Source organism: Lynx rufus, unplaced genomic scaffold (genome assembly GCF_022079265.1).
Source record: "Lynx rufus isolate CCGP_SWC_20201006 ecotype Redwood Valley unplaced genomic scaffold, mLynRuf1.p SCAF_26, whole genome shotgun sequence".
Taxonomy (NCBI): Eukaryota; Metazoa; Chordata; class Mammalia; order Carnivora; family Felidae; genus Lynx; species Lynx rufus.
Window position 1 is genome coordinate 8,471,874 of NW_025814841.1, and position 20,880 is coordinate 8,492,753.

Sequence of the window (20,880 nt, forward strand, 5' to 3'; positions counted from 1 at the left end):
ACCCTTAACCAACTGGGCCATCCAGGCACCCTGCTTTTTTCACATATAAATAATTACAGTAAAGCTCAGCATGCCACAGATCCTGTTATGTAGAATGGATTTCATCCCCCTGACCTGAGGCCTCTCACCTCCTGTTATACAAAAAACCAGTAAAGGATTGCTAGTGTTGTCTCTGGAAGCCAGAGTAATTGAACTGAATCACTATGGTCAAACTAGATCATTTAGTCAAATCACATCATTATCGTCAAACTATAATGTATGTGGTGAAAAGCTGATAGTTTATTCTCAAATTGACCAGCAGGTCAGAATTTACTCGTCACTAATATATCAGGCTTGGGATATTTTGAGGCATAAATTAAAAACCTTATTGTATCAAAATGTTTGGGATAAAAGTATTCTAGGTAATTTAATTTTTTGATTAACCAAGTACTTAAAATTTAAGCAATTGGTAAAATGCAGGATAGAATGGGTAATTTAACCTGCATTCAATCTTGTCACATTCTTGGGTGATCTCTGCAAGCGTTCACAATTATGACAGTGCTCCAGAGCTGGCGAGGATGTGAGAGGTTAGAGTGAATATATCCGGAGCATATCCTGAAAGTCCGTGTGTTGGCAATGGTGGATTTGTTTTTCTGCCCTTCTTTAAAAAACTAATACTTTTCATCTGCTTATTTTTCTCATTTGTTCTTTCCTAAAAGCAGAGGTTTTTTTATTGCTTTTGTTGCAGAATTACTTAAGATTCTTATAAGGCGTGGCTTTTTGGTTCTTTAGTGAAGGAATTCCTGTTTTAGTTATTGAACCATATTTCAAAGACGTTGTAGAGAGTTTGCTGAAATATCCATGCTAAACCCCATTAGATTTTAGCCTATTGTAGATAATTTTATACTGTATTGATATCTTCACTTTTTTCTGTTTCTAGTTAAAAAATCTAAGTCTAGAAGAACTACAGATGCGGTTAAAAGCACTGGACCCCATGATGGAACGAGAAATAGAAGAGCTTCGTCAACGATACACGGCGAAAAGACAACCCATTCTGGATGCAATGGATGCAAAGAAAAGAAGGCAGCAAAACTTTTGAGTCTGATTTCTTCCTTGTTTGTTTCTGTAACTATTCTGGAGACCAAGAAACCACTAAGAATTGAAGGAATATTATTATTGGGTTTTTTTTAATCCCTAAGATTTTGTGCTCTACAACTAGGCAACGGTCCAAAATTGACAATGGTACCTATCTAGTAAATTTCCACAGGGCAGAATTTACAACTATAGCCACTATGTTTTCATTCTTAGGTAATGAAAACAACAGAAAGGTATTCTTCTCTAGATCTGTCAGCTGCATACCAGCACTAAAACTGTGTTATAAAACAAAAGCTGTGTTTAGAGACCTTGAAAATCTGAAGCCATTGTTTAATTGTACAGCACCGAAGGGCTTTATGTCACAATATTCTTTATTCTTATTTCTGGTAGCTTATTTATTGTGTCCCCTACGTAAGCTTATTTATTTATGCTGTTTCACTTTGTTTTGTTTTTAAGGACGAGATCAGGATAGCTTTGGTGAAGGTAGGGCACATTAATAATAGATGATAACGTACAACCAAATTATACTTTCAGCAGGGAGCTATGGGGGTACATTCCTTGATTTCCAGGATAGTTTTCCAATAGAAGCAAAGCAATAATAGCAATAGTACCCAAATGGGCCAGACATTTTTTTATACTGAAGCAATAATTCCATTTTTACCTTCTGAAATTTTGTTTAATGTTTTTATTCCTGATGTTTGGTACAAATAAAACTATATTTAGATCACATGGAGCTATAATGTTTAAAACCAAAGAAATCAATGGAACTCTTGCACAAAAAAGTGTGGTAAATATTTTAAAAGAAATAAATCCTTAAAACAAATGCAATTTGTTTCATGTTTCATATGTAGGTCTGATAGCTAAACTGTATCAAACTGTAATAAGCTCATGAAATTTATTCCTGTGAAAATGTGCTCAATTGTCACAGGACTTTTTTGTTGATTTCACTTATTTCCTGGGAATTGGTAAACATCATGTGCCTGACGATAACAAAATAGCAGAAACATTTGTACTGAACTGTACAAGCCTTGGGGACTGAATAAAAAGATTAAAACCATTAAAAAGAAACTCATTTCTAAGCTGAATGAAGGTTTGCGTGATTGATCTGGGACCAGTCATTTCCGAAGCTACATATGGCCATCTTGACCGTGTTTGGTCTTTTGTGTGTTTAATTACTGTGTGTAAATCATAAAGACAAATAAATTTTACTGTGCCACCCAGCGTATTGCGTCTCTCTGTCTTTGCAAAAAACTCACCACCTGGATTCTATCTTTTCCTGGCGAGGCAGGTATATTAGTGAGGACGGGCTGGATGATGGATAACAACCGTGAAACCTCAGTGGCTCAGCGTAGTAACACAGCTCATTTCTTTCTGATGCTCCGTGCCCACCCCCGCTTGGCAAGATACCCTGCTCCTGTCGCTCTCACCCAGGGACCCCACCGATGGTGCCTTCACCCTCTGTAACATTAGTGGTCACCCTAGCAAGGGAAGGAGCACTGACAAGTCACACAAGCTCCCCTGTGACACGTGTCTGGTTGGCCACACCCTGTGTTCAGAACCAGTCACATGGCCACTCCTCATTTCAAGGGAGCAAGGAGATGCAACCTTACCATGTGCCTGGAGGGGAGAGAAGGAAGATGCCGGCAGGTTCACTGATGACCACCAGAGAAGGTATATCATCTCCAGAGAGCTTTTATTCCATTTTAAAATGGCAGATGCGTCCCGGGTAGTGCCTTGAAGTAACATTTATCTCTGCTCTGTTGAGTCCTTATAAGTCACATAGGAATTACAAGATTGTTAAAATAGTGGAAAGTATTGAAAAATTTCTAAAGGTAATTAAGAATGAAGACTAAATCTACAATATATGCTTCAGCTGCATACTTATGGAGTCTACTTGGGACAGTCAGATGAGTCAGTCCCCTCAAGCACCCTACCTTTTTTACCCCTTTCTTAATTGTTTTTCTTTTCAGTAACCTAATACCCTGCCTAATTTGGTGGAATCAAATGACTGACTTGCTACCATCCAAGTAAAACCGCCCACATGAAATGTCAAGACACCTATGAAGAGGATTTCTCTCCAGTTTGCTAAATTAGAAAATGTATGCAAATTAATTCGATGAGGCCTGTTAACCACTCTTTCTAATTCAGTCTCAACAAGAATCCTCCTTTTAATAGTAAACATTGAATGTTCCAATCACATTGTAATTTGTATATAAATAGGTTTTATATCCTGTTGTTATTTTTATTCTTTATACACACACACATACACACACAGGAGAGAATTAAGAGCAGTGAGCATATTTTTATTTTAGAGACTTAGGAAGCTCTAGAATATTTTAGGATAATCTTTTAAAATTCTTCCAATCTTCTCAGTCTCTGCCCCCCACCAATCAAAAAAAGGAACTTATGATAAGTTTTGAAGAACCAAAAGCCATGAAAGAAAGCTTCAAGTCTAGGTAAGCCTTGATTAATCGTGATGCTGAGGAAAGAGTTTTCTGGTTATTTTAATGAGTTTAAGAAGAAGCCTCTTATTATCTTAACCTTGGCTTCTGAGAACATTCCAAAAATAGGTAAGTGTACTTTCTGCACACCCCCGTCCTTTCATAAACGCAGAATTGTAAGTGTGATTGTAGCTAATGAGTGAGGATTTTGTCTTGCCTAAAATCCAGCATCATTGTATATGTTGTTCTGTAGATGAGAAGGTTTTTTCTGATCTAGATGACTCATTTCTACAGACTTAGAATACACTTAGCTTATTTTAGCAGTAATAGTTTTATGTTCATAATATGAGCTAATTTGGTCAATATAAATTGGGGAAGAAAATGTTTTTATTTAAATGGATTTCAAAATAATACCATCTATTATTTGGGACATTTACTATTTGTCAGACACTATGCTAAACAACCTTACATACATGACTTACATGCTTTTGTGTTTCTTTCCTCTGCTTATTTATTGAATCACATCCCCAAGGTTTAAAATCACTCTCTACTCACTGCAGGATATGTAGCTTCTCTAGCGGAAATTCTATAATACATCAATAAAATGTTTTTAACTTAGTCACAGGAAATCTTTTCAAATTACTGACACATTAGCATTCAATAGGAATGCTATTTTTGTTTCCTATCCTGTGTCAAAGATTAATGATTAAAATAAATCCTGAAAATACTAATGATACAACACTCTAAATAGAACATCATTTTTTAGGGGCACCTGGGTGGCCCAGTCGGTTGGGCGTCCGACTTCGGCTCAGGTCAGGATCTCATGGTCCGTGGGTTCGAGCCCCGTGTCGGGCTGTATGCTGACAGCTCAGAGCCAGGAGCCTGTTTCAGATTCTGTGTCTCCCCCTTTCTCTGACCCTCCCCTGTTCATGCTCTCTCTCTCTCTCTCTCTCTCTGTCTCAAAAATAAATGTTTTAAAAAAATCATTTAAAAAAAAAATTGGAGTTACATTGCATTAGTAAACTGTTACCAGGCATACGCATATAATTAGGTGTTTCATCAAAATGCTATTTTGGAATCCTAGACATTTGGTTTCAAAGCACAAGAATTGGGGGTCTAAAGAGAGAACTACTGTGCTTTTTGAGCAATCTGACGGGATGTGGACTCAAGGGTACATATACCTTAGCTGGGTAGTTTGGTGCCACTGAATGGTGACTTATCCTCCAGGAAGTCGGTCAGTTTCTCCCTGTTCCATGTCCACACGAAATACCTGAACCTCAGCCAAACACTTCCCTGAGCCATGAAAAGACCCCAGAGGAGAAAGCAAGTGACCAGTTCCGTTCTTCCACCAATCTTGGAAAACCGGCTTCAAGGACGTGTTCTTCTCGAGCTGGATCATATCAGTAGTCAGACTCCCTGCCACCATTTTTTTCACTTGATTAATCTCTTTAAATTAAAGTGCTGATTTTAGGGGTTACTCTTCTGCCCACAAGACTTTGCCTACCAAATTACGAATGAACTCTGCCTCCTGGCCCTCAAGACCTGCATCATGCCCCAATGGACATGACCTCATCTTACATAATTGCTTTATTTGAGCCCTTTCTTCCACCAAACCGAACTGCTTTCAAACTCTATTATAATGATGTGATTTATTATTGGATTATAAGGTTCCTGGGAGCAGAGACTTGGTGTTTATCCATCTTGTTTCCCCACATTGCTTTCTCGGATGTTAAATGAAATCGGTAGCAAATAAAGTTTCATTGAATAGTATTAGCCCAAACAACAAAATTGTCATCACTAATCATAAAGGCTAATCTCTCTCCTTACACCCAGGTAATCACGTTGACAACAATAATACTAGCTTCAACCAGGTTTTGAGCATCTCCTAAGCCATGCACTTTCGATTTATTATCTCAAACCTTCATAACAAGATACAGTCTTTTTCTCAGAAAAGAAAGGATTGGAGAGATTAAATGAGGTCACAAAGCTAGTCAATGCCAGCGTCTGTCTCCAAAATCTTTGCTTTTTCCACTAGACCACATTGCCTAATAAACACAGGAGGTCTGGCTTTAGAATGTTGGACGGGATTGCTAAGCCTGCTTGCTGATCTTAGAAAGAGAAGCTTTTCAGTTAAAACTTAGAAGAGGACCATTGTTAGCTGATGTGATCCTGTTCTCCATTTCAAATGGGACCTACATTTTCTGAAATGGCATCCTTCCTACATGTGGGGGAAAGAAAAAAAGCAGAATGCATTAAGTTTCCAAGATGACTTACACAAAGATTTTTTTTTTTACTTCGTTATTAGGGTATATTTGGAGTTCTTATGCCTTGAAAATCTATGTATTTTGTAAACTGAAATGTGTCCATTTCACTCCCTTACAAAAGCCTGCCTTGGTTAATGAGTATTTGGAGAAACACTAACCAGCATGGTTAGTACATGGACATGGACATGGAAAGTTAGTACATATACATGCAAAATACATGGCCTCAGAAGCGAAATTACCTGGGTTCAAATCCCAGCTCTTCCTTTACACTTTTATTGCCCTGGGCAAGAATAACCATTCAGCTAATCTGTGTTTCCATTTCTTCATCTGTAGTAATGCAGCAATTGTGAAGATCAAATGTTCTGTATCAAATGTAAAATATTTAACAAAGTTCTTGGCATATGGCACATAGACATAGATTGAAAAATAAACTTTAGGGGTGCCTGGGTGGCTCAGTTGGTTAAGCATCCAACTCTTGATTTCGACTCAGGTCATAATCCCAGGGTCTTGGGATCAAGCCCTGAATCAATCTCCATGCTGAGCATGGAGCCTGCTTGGGATCCTCTTTTCTCCCTCTCTTTCTGCCCCCTCTGCCCCCTGTCTCAAAATAAATAAGCATTTAAAAAAAAAGAATGAAGAAAATGGCTCTGTTCTCCATTGATGAGCAAATTTATTAGAACTTCTAAAGTGCATTAGAGTCTCCTAGAACCCAGATGTGTGTTCCATTAAGGGCCTGGCCTACTCTCAGGTAGTGATTTGCACTGAGGAAAAGCATATTCAATTTTTAAGAGTGTTTTCTTTTCTATCTAAAACAAAGTAAATAGTAAGCTAAACATTCCCCTCACCCCTGCCTAAGACTCTCCTTTCTATTTTAGGGATATTTTTAGGACCAACATTTATGAAGACCCCTCTGGAAATTTCAAGTTTATGCCCTTAAAGTTTTGTTTCACTGAAGTTTTAGCATTCTTGGTCCTTAAAAATATGAGTCATGCAACTGATGGTTTCCCAACTTGCTTTGATCCCAGGAAGCTCAAAATCAAACTGACAGTTAAAAGCCTATGGTATTCTATGATCTGCATACTTCCATTTCCATGATCCTATACTTATAAAACCTGAAAATATTTTTTAAAAGAAAAAGAAAATATCTGTGGAGGTTTTGGTCCTTCTACTATACTTAGAAGGATCTGGTTCCCTATTATGTGTAATTTTTATGTCTTCTGACAGGGTTCTTGTGGGTGTCAGATATGGTAATGAGTGTCAAGGGGGTTTGTTCTTGAGGTCCTGCACCTAGAACTCTGCTGGAATCTTCCACATGTGAGTCTTACCGCCCAAAAGGGTATGAGACTCCTAGATACTGAGATAACCCCTATCCTTCCTCTTTGGAAAGAAGACAAGCTAGAGAACACCATAATGCCCTTGGCTCCTGCACCTGTGCCCTTGGCAACCTGTTCAAATCACATTTACACAAAACCTGATTCAGGATGACCAGGCAAGCACCCTAGCTTCCAGCCCCGGGTCAGCCAACAGATCAGAATTGCTAAAGAAGCTTATCTACTTCTCAGGATTTTTCCATTCCTATTCCTCTATTCATATGCCACTTCATATTCACAATGAAAAGAGAAGGATATGAACCAAAAAATAGAGGAAAGCAAAGGGAAATAGATTTTGCCTAATATTAAAATGACAGTTGTACCCCCAAGTTACAAGTAGTGTCATACCCCACATTTCTTCGATAGAGAAACAAGTCTATTCCATTTCAATGGAAAGCACTCAAAGCTAACACGTTCTAAAATTTTTCTAGGAGAAAACTCAGTGCCTGTCCATGTTGAAACCAGACAACCAGTTTTGTCTTTTACATTTTTATAGAATTTTCCAAGGGGAGAGGGGTAGGGCAGGGGGGAAATGGGTGATGGGCATTGAGGAGGGCACTTGTTGGGATGAGCACTAGATGTTGTATGTAAGCGTTGAATCATGGGAATCTACCCCCAAAACCAAGAGCACACCGTATACACCGTATGTTAGCTAACCTGACAATAAATTACATATATATAAAGAATTTTCCAAGGTGAACTGTAATTGGTTGAGTGGAAGTTAAACAGCACCTGATACTAAAGCTCTCAGTTTTTACATATTTTCTTTTTTTTTTTAAGTTCCATTTATTTTGAGAGAGAGGGAGAGAAAGGGTGTGTGCAAGTGGGGAGGGGCAGAGAGAGAGGGAGAGAGAATCCCAAGCAGGCTCCACAATGTCAGCACAGAGCCTGAGGATGACGTGGGGCTCGATCTCACGAACCATGAGATCCTTACCTGAGCCAAAATCAAGAGTAGGACGTCTAACCCACTGAGCCAGCCAGGCTCCTGTACATACTTTTCCTAATGTTCCAGTGTGTACAGAGCATGCAGGATGGGGGCAGGCCTCCAGCTGTGCATTTATTCAGCCTCCCCATTCATTCCATGACAGCTTGCTTTCCTATTTAAAAAGAAAATTCTTAGCAAAAATATTCCAATGAGAAGACATAATAGCACTTGAAACTAAAGTCTTTGATGTTAAGAAACAAGATGCTTGGAAAAATCTGAAACATAGAACCGTTCCATCATTAAGGAATCATTTTGTGGATTCATGAATTCATTTTCTGTTGACCTTTCACAAAGTATATAGTTTTTTTAAAGGTGTACCAGCTGATGACCATAAATCAGTTAACGTGCTTAGAATGTGGACTTTGGAAATTATTTCTGATATCGATAGACTAACGGACCTGGGCCTTAACAAGTTTCAGCAAGGATTTTCAATTTTGAAAGTAAATTAATTGCTTTAACAAGCAAGTTGTAATTCGGGATATGATTCCAGAATCTGAGTGTGGCAGGCAATCACAGAAATTCAAACACAATGTTTTTAAAGTTCTTAATGCAAAATTATTTCAATTTCACACAAATATAATGAGTTGCTAGTGTTTTTAGGTCAATGACTTCTATTGTCTTGCCAAGTACCCTGACATGTATTCAAAGCAATGACCCCATATATGTATCGTGTGTAGAGATATATATGCTATTTGTCTATAGTAACCATTTCTAGCTTGGCTGAAAGGAAGCAATAGCTTCTTCTGGTAGAAAAGGGCCCTACTGTGTCCGATTTGAAACAAATTCAGTGCTTTAATCCTTGAGGCCATTATGAAACGACAAAAAAGCTTGTCTCTTACAGATTGGGACTCCTCAAAAGTAGGTGTCTTTGAAGCTCTGCCACTAACTTGCTGCATGACCTTAGGTGAGTTGTTTGACCTTGCATAAGTCCCACCTTCTTTACCAGAGAAGAGCTTCGGGGTTGTGAAAGGTGGATGAGACACACACGGAGAGCACGCTGCCCAGCACCCAGAAGGCTCCAGTGACTTGCTCTCTTTACTCACCAACAAACATCCATTGAGCACCAACTACATGCCAGCTTCCCAGCTAAGTGTGGGAACACAGAAATGAAGGCGACATGGTTCCTGTCTGCCCAAGAGCTGGTGCATATCGCCGGGTGCAGGGCATAGATACACGAGTGTGGTGAGTGTAGTAAAAAGGATACCACAAATCCCTGTGGCCGCAGGAATTGAGGAAGTCTTCACTGAAGCGATATTTGAACCGGGCTTTGAAGCTTGGGAAGGCAAGAGAGGGAGAAGGGCACTATGGGGAGGGCAGAACATATAGGAAGAACATATAGGAAGGCAGAGAGATGAGAAAGAATATACGGTATATCTTTCAGTGTCTAAGAAAGTTTATTGCATAATAATGTGTGTAGTGGAAAAGCATCAAGGATCATTTGCTTTGCTTGCTCTCCCTGCCCTGCAATTTAGGAGGTGGCCCGTTTAGGGTTTTGTTTTGTTTTGTTTTGCCAAGTCACTGAATGTTTTCGAGATCAATTAATTGCAAGTAATATCTGGCCTATTTCCTGGTGCCCATGTCTACCAGTCACACTCAGCTGCACTCATTTCCATTCTTTGATAGTATATGGAAGAAATGTTGTCTGTGGTGGCTCGCTGAGGTTGACTGTTGGGGCAAAGGAGCCAGAGAAAGGTGAGGAGAGGGTCAGCAGCCGCATCTAAAGGAATAGTCTTGTGCTCAGTTCCTCAAATCGCTTCACTGGCTGTTTGCCTCGACTGAAACATTGATCTCCTTTTTGTCAGTGGTTTTTCTCTCAAGACCTTCAGCGTTTTCCACCTCCAATCAAGGCAATTACCAAAGGAGAGGGCAGGAACATAAAGGCTAACAAAGTAGCATAAATTAAAAACAAATGTAACAAGATAAGACAAAAGGGAGACAAAAGTAGAGCAGCAGTCTGGAGCCATGAATCACATTAACAAAAAACTGCTTACCATGAATTTGGTTCAAAGCTTCCTAAGGAGCCCAAGTGAAGAAGGAAACCAGACACAGTTTAGATACCATCGAACTCAGCTGTTCAATATGGCAGCCACTAGCACTGGAAAAGAAGCTAGTCCAAGTTGAGATGAATCCTGGGTAGAAAGATACACATCGTATTTCAAAGACTTAGTATAAAAGAAAATGTAGAATTTATCATTCGTATTTTTTAATGTTGATTACATGTTGAAGTAGTATTTTAGATATATTGGGTTAAAATATCTTAATAAAATTAGTTTTATCTATTCCTCTTTTAAAAGAATACAACTACTAGAAAATTTAAAATTACAGCTCATGTTTGTGGTTCTCATTGTGAATCTATTAGACAGTGCTGGTCTATAAGATAAAAGCATTCATCAACTGATGAATGGATAAAGTGTGGTATATTCATGCCAGGGAAGATGGTTCAACAATCAAAAAGAATGAAATAATGGGTACAGGGTTTCTTTTGGGGGTGATAGCCATGTTTTAAAATTGTGGTAAAGGCGGCATAACTCTGACTATATTACAAACCACTGAACTGTAAACCTTAAAAAATGAATACAATGTACTTAGCTATGTTATAGTAATAAAATAGAAGTTTTTGAACTTTATCAGGTCGGGGGTGGGGGTATGGTGTGGAATAAAAGCATACTCGTTTGCTCAGAAGAAACTCGACTCTTCTTAGCACCAGGTTAAGAAGTATCTCTCTAAGGGCACCCACTGGAAAGCATACCATCCCTATTTAATTTAACATCAATATTCATTACCAATATTCTCAGAGCAAACACAGGGATGACTTTTGCAGATCTGTCTTGCATGGTGTTTTCAATTTTTGTCAGTGGCGTCGTACTCTGTTTGGCAAACACCTACATGCTAATGGCACTCAAATTCCTGCCTTCAGCCCAAGTCTTCCCCTTAAAACTCCATACCCAGGCATTCTTAATGTCTCACGCATACTTCACGTTCAACATGACCAAACACCATCCCCCCTGTATTTTCTACCCAGTTGGTGCTACCATATACCATCCCTTCACCAATGCCAGAAACCTAGGATTCTTTCCATTTTCATTGTCTTTCCACCCACACCCTCCCTCTGCCAATTCAGGCTTTCCAGTAGTTCTCGAATCCGTGTCCTCATCTCCATCCTCTCTCCACTGCCCCTCAAGCGTTCATCATCTGCATCCTGGAAGACTGCAGCAGCCCCTTAACTGGTCTCCGCTCCAGTTGTTCCCTTCAAGTCATCCCCTCCATCATTTGCTGCCACATCAATCCAGAACACAATGGGTTCTTATCACCTGCAGGATAAAGTTCATTAAAGCAAATATGGCTCTCTAAGACCAGGGCCCTGTCCCCCTCTCTCTTCTCAGCTCCGAACACTCCTTCAAATGGCCTATGTCTTCTGCTGCCCACCCCTCCTGAACCTGAAGTGGCCAGTTGCAACTCATCCTGTCAACTCAACTTAGGGATGCCTCCTCTGCGTGCCCAGACATGGATCACCATCACTGAGCTTTCCATATTGCATTATTATAGTATCTACTCATTCTTCTTTCTTTCCTATCACCTAAGCTGCCCAAGAGCCAGCACTGTGCCCATGTTTTCCTAATCTCTGTAACACCAGCACAGGCCCTGACATAGCAATGTTTAATAACTGCTTGTTGAATAAGGGATGATCACAGATAAAAGAAGTATGATTTAAATTTTGGGTCTATGCAAATAGCCAAGAAATCTTAGAAACCCAACTTTGGGGTACTAACTACCCTTATCTGTTTCCATGAGGACACACTGTGCCTCCAGTGTCATTCGGTATTTGCTGAATGGGTGGATAGGAAGATAAATCAACGAATGAACAAAGGTACAGGCAGAGAGGTGAACTGAAAACAAATGGCTTTCATGAGAATAGGGCTGACATTCACAAAATTATATCTCTGTCATCTCCCAAACCAAGATTACTCAGTATCTAACACTTTGGAGCCTCGGGAAGCATTTATTTTTCCCTTGAGCAAATAATTATTCGATTGAATGTGAAAATTCATGTGACAAATATCACTGTATTTTTGCATCCAGCTATATTCTAAGGCCTGAATGAATATACCCCAGGTTCTAAAAGGGAAGACGTGAACTGCTTTAGTGCCATTATGTAGTGAAAATGGTCACATCTCTGGAGTTCTAGACCCTTTGATTCATACAAAACAGACTGATGTGTCACAGAAATACGAAAAAGGGAGCAGAATCTTTCTTTTATTTAGCTCTGAGACAGTGTAATTTTTGTTTCTATGATTCTGTATGAAGAGTGAAGGGTATCCATGTTTCTCAGAACAGTCTCAGGGCTTCCTGCATCATGAGGCACCAACCACAGCATTAAAAAGTGCTTTATAGGGGTGCCTGGGTGGCGCAGTCGGTTAAGCGTCCGACTTCAGCCAGGTCACGATCTCGCGGTCTGTGAGTTCGAGCCCCGCGTCGGGCTCTGGGCTGATGGCTCAGAGCCTGGAGCCTGCTTCCGATTCTGTGTCTCCCTCTCTCTCTGCCCCTCCCCCGTTCATGCTCTGTCTCTCTCTGTCCCAAAAATAAATAAACGTTGAAAAAAAAATTTAAAAAAAATAAAAATAAAAAAATAAAAAGTGCTTTATAAAATGAAACATTCAGTTGATGTGGTGAGAAAATAAAAATGTCCTTGCGTGCAGTACAGTTAGAGAAAGGCTATATATTTTACTACCAGTTCTAGTTCTTAGTCTATACATTTGCTAACTGTGTGATTAATATGAAAGATCCAAGCACTGATGACAGACCTGCAATCATCACCACACAAAAGGTAGTGAAAAAGATAGTATTTGTAATGCTTCTAAAGCACAAAGCTGAGAAATTAGTTTAATGGTAAGAAATTCTCAGCTTAATGACACATTCATGCACAGGAGCTAGCAAAAAAGTGCTTCGGGAAACTAAATGAGCTCTAGGCATTTAGACACCAGACATTCAGATGATTGGAACATGCCTCAACTAGAAACACACCCGAAATCTCAGAGCTCAGTTGAGGGCTAACAGAAGAACAGGTCCTGTGCTTTTGGGAGCTTGACGAACTGGGGAGGAGAGGTGTTTGTGCTAGTCCAGGAGAAGTCACTGAAGGCTTGAATTATGACAGGGGACTGGTGACAGGGAGGAGAGGGCAAATCCAAGGACTATTTGGGAGATTGATCCAGTGGGGTCGGTCGACTAAGTGGGATTGGGGGATACAAAAGAGTGAGAGGTCAAGGATAGCACTGAGGACCCCAACTTGGGCCACCCTAAACTATGATACCGTTAATCAGAATAGGAGTGGATTTGAGGGGTAGGATAATGAGTTAAGATTTAGACATGTTGATTTTACATGCCTATGAGATACCCCCCAGCAGGCATCCTGGAGGCAGGTGGAAGCATGAATCTGGAGCTGGATGAGGGAGTAGTGCTGGAAATGAAGACTTTCGTTGTCAAGTAGAAGAGTGGACAGAAAGAACAATTGGAGACTGAGCCAAGTGAAGGAAAAGGGGAAATGACCAAGGATAAAGCCCTGGGGGGATTGGCAGGACAAGAAGAAGAGCCAACGGATTTTTATAGTAGGCAAGGAGGTATGAGGGAGTGCTGGAAGTCAAGAGAGGAGAAACTTTAGGGAAGAGATTCCTCACTGCTTGTTGTGACACATAGTAGACACTCAATAAATGTGTATTGAACAAATAAATATGGTAACTACTGAGTTCCCATTTGACTTTATTTTTTAATGTTTGTTTATGTATTTAGGGGGAGGGAAGAGAGTCCACCCACATGAGTGGGCGGAGGGGGGGGGAGAGAGAGAGAGAGAGAGAGAGAGAGAGAGAAATCCCAAGCAGGCTCTTGCAGAGCAGAGTTCGACACTGCACTTGAACTCAAGAACCCATAAGATCATGACCTGAGTCAAAACCAAGAGTCAGACGCTCAACCAACTGAGCCACAAGGTGCCCCTCATTTGACTTTAAAACAAAATTTATGTTTGTGTTCATTCATACTCTAGTGGTTACGACTGTTGGCTTTAGAACCAAATGGAAGTGGGCTGGAGCCCAGCTCTGCCACTTTCCAGTTGGATGGCCTTGGACAAGGTACTCAGCACTCAAATGAAGATAATATTACTCACCTCATTAATTGAGTATCAGAGGGGGATGACTAAATAAACTCTGGGACAACGGCTGCTAGGAGCAGGTAACAAGAATAGAGTTGGTTTTTATGAACTGACATGGAAAAAATTCCCCGAGTGAAACAGGCATTTTCAGAATGAGCAGTTTACAAAACCACTCTTCAATATGCCAGGTATAACGATCTGTCTATATACGTCAATAGGAAGTTCTGGAGGATATACACCAATACAATAATAGCAGTGACTCTGGGAGGGCTGGGACTGAGGTTGGAGGGTCATGTGGGTTTGAGTGCTTCCTATAAAGCTTAATATTTTGTATGACAGACATATTTGGCTATTGCCTGTATAATTACAAATTGATTCACTTTAAAAATACATTTAAAAATTATTCACCCTCCAGTGTTGTAGTGAAGACTTCAACGAGACAATGACTATAAAATTTGTTTCCTGGCACAAAGAAGCTCTTGTTACACAGACTATATTCACTGTACTGGAAAAGGCAACAGGAAACAATATTTCTGAGCACTGACTCTGCCTGGCACTTTCTTTACATGACATATTCTAGAAGGTAGATGCTTTGTGTGGCCTTGGGCTACTTAGTTATTTAACCCCCCTCTGCTTTAGTATCCTCATCTACAAAATAAGAATAATAACAGAACCTGTTTTATAGGGTGTTGGGAAATAGAAAGATAGATGGATGGATGGATGGATAGATAGATAGATAGAGATAATAGAGAGAGAGAGAGAGAGAGAGATAAAGAGATAGATACATAGATGATAGATAATAGAGATAGAAAGATGGATGGATAGATAGAGATAATAGAGAGAGAGACAGAGAGAGATAATAGAGATAGATACATAGATGATAGATAGAGATAATAGAGATAGAAAGATGGATAGATAGATGTAATAGAGAGAGATAATAGAGATAGATACATAGATGATAGGTAGATAGATAGGGATAAGTAATAGAGAGAGAGAGACAGAGAGAGATAATAGAGATAGATAGATACATAGATAGGTAGATAATAGAGATAGAAAGATGGATGGATAGATAGATAGATAGATAGATATAATAGAGACAGAGAGAGATAATAGAGATAGATAGAAAATAAATAAATAAATAAATAAATAAATAAATAAATAAAGCTAAGTGTGGAATAAATTTGCCTTAAGATTGCCAGCCTAGGAGATATAAAGGCCCTTCATATGCTTGGGGCTCTCAGAGCCTCCGGCCATGGCCTTCCCCACACCTGATCTGAATTCCTCCTAACTCCTCGCCCAGCATCCATGTCTGTGTAGACCCCCAGAGCAGCTCCCATCCCTCTGCTCAGCCCTCTTGGTGCTGTCCTGGTCCAGAGGAGCAGGTTGTATGGTAGCCGCAGCTCTTCCTCCCAGATCCTGCCTCCAGCAACCTGGGGACCTGCTTTTCTCTCCGATGCCCCTCCTCACAGTAAGGCCTAGTGCAGATGTCACCTGTTTGCTGAAGGCAGCAGAGGTGCCGCGTTGTGCCCAACACCTCAGCCAGCGCACGGCAGGCGACACGTTCACAGGGGCACAGGCCCCACCGGCTTCGTGAGTGTGCCAGCCAGTGACCCGCAGAGGCCACTCAGCATGCAGACTGCCATGTGCTTAGCTAGCCACGATGAAGACGCATGTCAGTGAAGGGCTCAGATAGAGTTTTTGGGTTTGGGTTTTCGCTAGAAGATCAGCAATGAAATATTAATGTCAAGACTGCCCCTCTGACCAGTACAAAGCAATGCCTGCCATTCCATAGAGGGGACATCTAACGCCCTCTGCTCCAAAGCCTGACGGTGTGGGTGATCTCTGTTGGACCCTGCCCCAGAGGGATGGGGTGCTTATACATTGATCCATTTTGACATTACTCACCTGCACACTGGCTCAGGCATTAGTCATTAGCCAGTAGGAATGTCCCGGCAGCCCTTCCTCGGTCCTGGAGCTCATTCAGAAACGTGCATCACAGGGAGTCTGTCCCTTCCAGTCTTACTGGTGGCACTGACCAACATGTCACACGTGTCCAGCCTGGGAGGCTTTGCTAAGGGATGCTCATTCAATGAAAACCCTTTATGAGGCCTCCCAACCCTGCTTCAGTCACGCGGCAGGTCAGACGGACTCCCCGGCAACCTGTGATTTGTCTACCGGCCCCCCCCCCACCCCGGTAAGAGACCTGAACTCTACACTTCACGCCGGCCCCTCTGCCCTTGGCTTATTTATCACTTGTCAGCATTTACTCTGTGCCAGGCACCGTGTTGAGCACTGGAGATAAATAACTCTGCACTCATGGAGCTTCCAATTAGCGGAGGTGACAGACCCCACCCAATAAACAAAATGACAAATTGCAATGGGAGCTAAGACGAAAAGGTACTGGCTGCTTTGAGACATAAAACAGAGGCATCCGTGGCAGAAGAACTTCAATTAAATTGGGGGGAATGCAGGGAAAGCCTCTCTATGAAGATAGTGTCGATGAGAGTCCTGGAGAGCGGCTATTTCCACCGCTTTCCCCTCTCATTTCACCCCCACATTCACAGACACACAGTGGCACAAACACACCCACATACATACACACGGGCACATAGACACAGATTCACAGAGAGACCCGCACACACACACAGACACATGCACACACATATACGCAGGCGCATACACAGGTGCACATCCCTGTGTGACACGTCAGAGATGCTCCTGAAAGGCCACGTGAGGCGTCTTTTCACCCAATGTCACACATATGAAAGTATTCGGGACTGAGGGCACGTGAAGAAGCTGTTTCCATTTCACTCAGCGCTGCGCTTGGCAAATGGCTTAGCACTCCGCCAGATGATGGCTCTTGGTTGATTTAACTCTGCTTCTCGGTTCCTTTCTTGGCATCATTTGCTGAGGCCAGCACTCCAGTCTCTCTGAATATGTGACATCTGCACATTCCAGTTTCCAGGCATCAGCTCGTCCCTGAAACATCAGCTCAAATGAGTCCTTTAACATCAGGACTTGGAGCGTCTGTTAGTTCTGACGCTTTGACACCCATTTACATATTCCCATGGTGGGTGGGGGAGGGTTCAGGTAAATGTGAAGGTCAGTAGGACATTTTGACTTGACTGGGATTTTTATCGTTTACTTTTTAACATGAGAGGGCTTTTTAAAAAAACGAGACTACTGAATAATCAGTGATCTCATGTTTTAAAATTGGCAGATTACATAGTAGTATATTTAAACGCCTCCAGTCGTTGGCTGCCCAGCTTCACAGCACAGTGGAAGCTAGTGACTTCACCTGCCATGAGAAAGAGCCCAGAATTACTTCGGGGGCCCCATCAGTTCCTGCCAGCACCTCATCCACAAACAGCACTCAAATCTCGAATCTGGGAGAGGCATAAGGAAAGCTGTCTGGCTTCTCTTTTAGCGAGCGGTGGGAAAGCCCAGGGACATCCTTGGTTTTGTGCACTGCAGTTTCCCACCTCTTCTCCCGCGTGTTCCACCAAAGAAACGCAGGCTACAACCCTGCGATGGTGGCCTTTGTAATAACTGCCCCTGAGCACGGTGGGTTACAATTCAGCTGCTCCCGGTAGAGTCAGCCCTGGCAGACCCACAAAGTTTGCCAGAAAAATCAATACGAAGCTGACAGATCAAAAGTGAGTCATGCCAGCTCGCCTCTTAGGAAATGGTTAGATGGGTGTCTGACTGATAACACCTCAGTTCTTTTCATAGTAGGTCTGAAAATAGCTCAGAATTCTTTAAATGTCTGGAGATGTAGGCGACGGAAAGAGTTTTGAGTGGAAAAACACCTCCTGGAGAACCCCAACTCTGTTTCTACCATATCCCCCAGTCTGCCTGCCTCATACCACATCCCTGGGTGTCCAGGAATGACTCAGTGCTGGACAGGCCCACACACTCTTTGGGAGACCATGAGCCTAGGAGTCAGGATTGGCCATCCCGGACAGGTGGTGAGCCTGGTCATCCAACATTCAATCCCTCCATGCTGCCAACTTTTGTGTCCCTTGTTACCAATCTCTATGTCCCCATCACCTGCCCCTCATTGCCCCACTTAATGGCAACTTTTCTCTGTCCTTGAGCCTGATGCCGATTTTTCACCTCCTTAGCTGTGACCCTTCATGTCCATGGTGCTTATGTGCAAGACGCAGTCAAGAGAGGAGTGATAAAACCTGGTGTCCACTGGGCGGGGAGTTGAAGGAGAGGGTGAGTTCTGTAAGGGGGATCCCTGAGCCACTATTTCTCCGTGAAGGGTTTGAACACCACTTGCATCAAAATCACCCAGCAGCATTTTAAGAATACAGATTCCCGGAGACCTACTCCCAAGGGTCTGATTTTGTAGATGGAGTGATGCCCAGAAATCTACTTTGTTGAAAGCTCCCCAGATGATTTCAACGCACAATAAAATGGCTTAAAGCCTATACTGCTTAAGGGCCATGAGCAATACCCTTTACATTTGCTTCCCTTACATCAATATGGTGCTTGGCAATTAGCTGTCAAGAAATGATTGCTGTGGTGAGTAGATGTCTAACTAAATGGAGAGGATTCAAGGATGACTAAAATTCCTGGGTGGCTGAGAGCACTGTGTTTCCATTGCCAGAAGTGGGGGAGAAGGCGGGAGGAAGAGCAGGCTTGCGCTAAAGGTGAAAAGTCCAGTTGTAGATATGGTGACCCTCGAACGCATGGGCAACGTACACGGGGCTCAGAAGTGACGTGGGGTCAGGCAAGGGGACATGCAAGTCGTGTGCACACTAGTTGAGGCTGCTGCTTGGGTAAAGTGCATTGCAGGCTGCTACAGACAAAAGTTGGGGGGAAATGCATGATCAAGAGGGTCAGAAGGAGGACAAAGACCCAGTGGGAACGTGAGAGAGAGAAGCAGAGCCCTCGGGAGAGCCAGCAATGTGCAGTGTCCAAAAAGTAAGAGAGGAGGGAGTGCAAAGAACTTAGAGGTTGGCCCAGGTGGGTGAAATTTGGGGGAGCCTGAGAACCGAGGAAGGGGCACCGAATTTAGCTATCAGAAAAGCACTGGTGATCTTCAAAAGAGCAGTTGGAAGAGAGTGGGAGGAACAGACGCCAATTGCAGAGATAAAACAAGGAAATGGATGAAGAGGACAGCTGAGGCTGCCAGCAGAGATCACCCACCGGGAGTTTCTCAGGGGAAAAGAAGGAGATAAGATGACAGCTATCAGGGGCCAGCAGAGGAAGACAAAGCCCTGGGCCTCGCTCATCCCTGTGGCTGTCTGTCAGATGTGGTGGCCTGCTGCAGAGACCTTCCTTTCTTCTGTTCCTCTCTGTACCCTTCCTGGGCTATCTCACCCGTGGCCTCAACGTCCACCTCGCAGGTGAGGGGTCCTGTCCCAGTCTCCCCCCTGCACACCTCCATCCGCACGCTCCCAGGCTCTCAGGCAACACCACCGAACCTCAGGGACAGGTCCAGGGATTCCCTGTCTCTCTTGGTGGCACCACCACCTACCCCATCACCAACCAAGCCAGACCTCCAGCCATCCCTCTCCACATCCAGTCATTGACTGAATCCTGTAGAGCCAACCACCCTGGCAACCCGCTCTGCCCCTTCCTGTCCAGCCCACTCCCTTCACATCTGACCTCAAATAGGTCTCCTGGCCCCTGCACACCTCCCCGCTGCTGCCAGAGTCGAGTTCTGACAGCACTGACTTGGTCAGATGTCCCACCCCAGTGACCAAAGAATGAAGCTCGAGCCCCTTCAGCCTCCTCTGGACTGGTTTGCACCGTGCTTCTTCTCAGCTCCTCTGACTCCCACGCGCTGGCCTGTGTGGGCCTCCTTGTCTGTGCTTGTGTAGGTCCCTGTTCACGGAGGTTTCTTCCCTTCCCTTCCCCACCCCCCCGCCGTGTCCCCATTTCAGACTCCCTCGGCCACCTGTGTCTGGCCAACACCTGGCTATTTCTATCTGTACCCCAGAAGTCCCATCTTCAGAAGGAAACATTTGCTGCTCCTTTCCTTGCGTCCTCACCGCCCTCTTCATCCAAAACGCGTTTTGTAGCTTCCACGTCTATTCTGCCGGACCGCGCACCCCTTTGGTGGAGGCGGGCAATGGAAGCGCCAGGTAGATGGTGGCGGTGGACTCCAGAACCGGTCACCTCCCAGGAGGCCACTGGTGGACTCCGAGCAGGTGACGCTGACCGGGAATAAAATGAATTCAGGCCTAAAGTGACCACGTCAAACTTAGCCTTTCCTATTCTCCCTAATTTTCCGTCTGCCCTTTCCCTTCAGTCTCCTATGCCTTTTCTTTCCTTCACCCTCTCCTCTGTCCCCTCCTGTGAGTTTCCTCTTTTCCCTGGCTTCTTTCTATCCCTTCTTCTTTCTGTGGGAGTTTGCACCAGCTCCTAGGCACGCCTGTCCTCTTTTCCCTGTTGTATCTCTTTCCCCTTCACCATGTCTTTGAGGCCTCATTTGTATCTACCTTCTACTAAAAGCATCCGCTTGTCACCTGCAGACACAATCATTTGCTTTGGACAATTTAGCCAGAAGGATGATAAGATTGACAAATGAGGTCACAGAATGAGGAAAATGTTGCAGATTTTCAGACCTACAGTATCAACTGGGTATAACGCC

The 20,880-nt window shown here is 42.8% G+C and overlaps 1 protein-coding gene across 1 annotated transcript in view; it reads left to right on the forward strand.

The window, feature by feature from the left end:
* The window catches only part of STK3 (serine/threonine kinase 3), a 291,291-nt gene extending 288,996 nt beyond the window's left edge, over positions 1-2,295 (forward strand). Inside the window, 1 exon segment of the mRNA XM_047088960.1 lies at positions 920-2,295. Coding sequence (XP_046944916.1) covers positions 920-1,078 — 159 coding nt within the window. The 3' untranslated portion in view covers positions 1,079-2,295.
* The last annotated feature ends 18,585 nt before the right edge of the window (positions 2,296-20,880 follow it).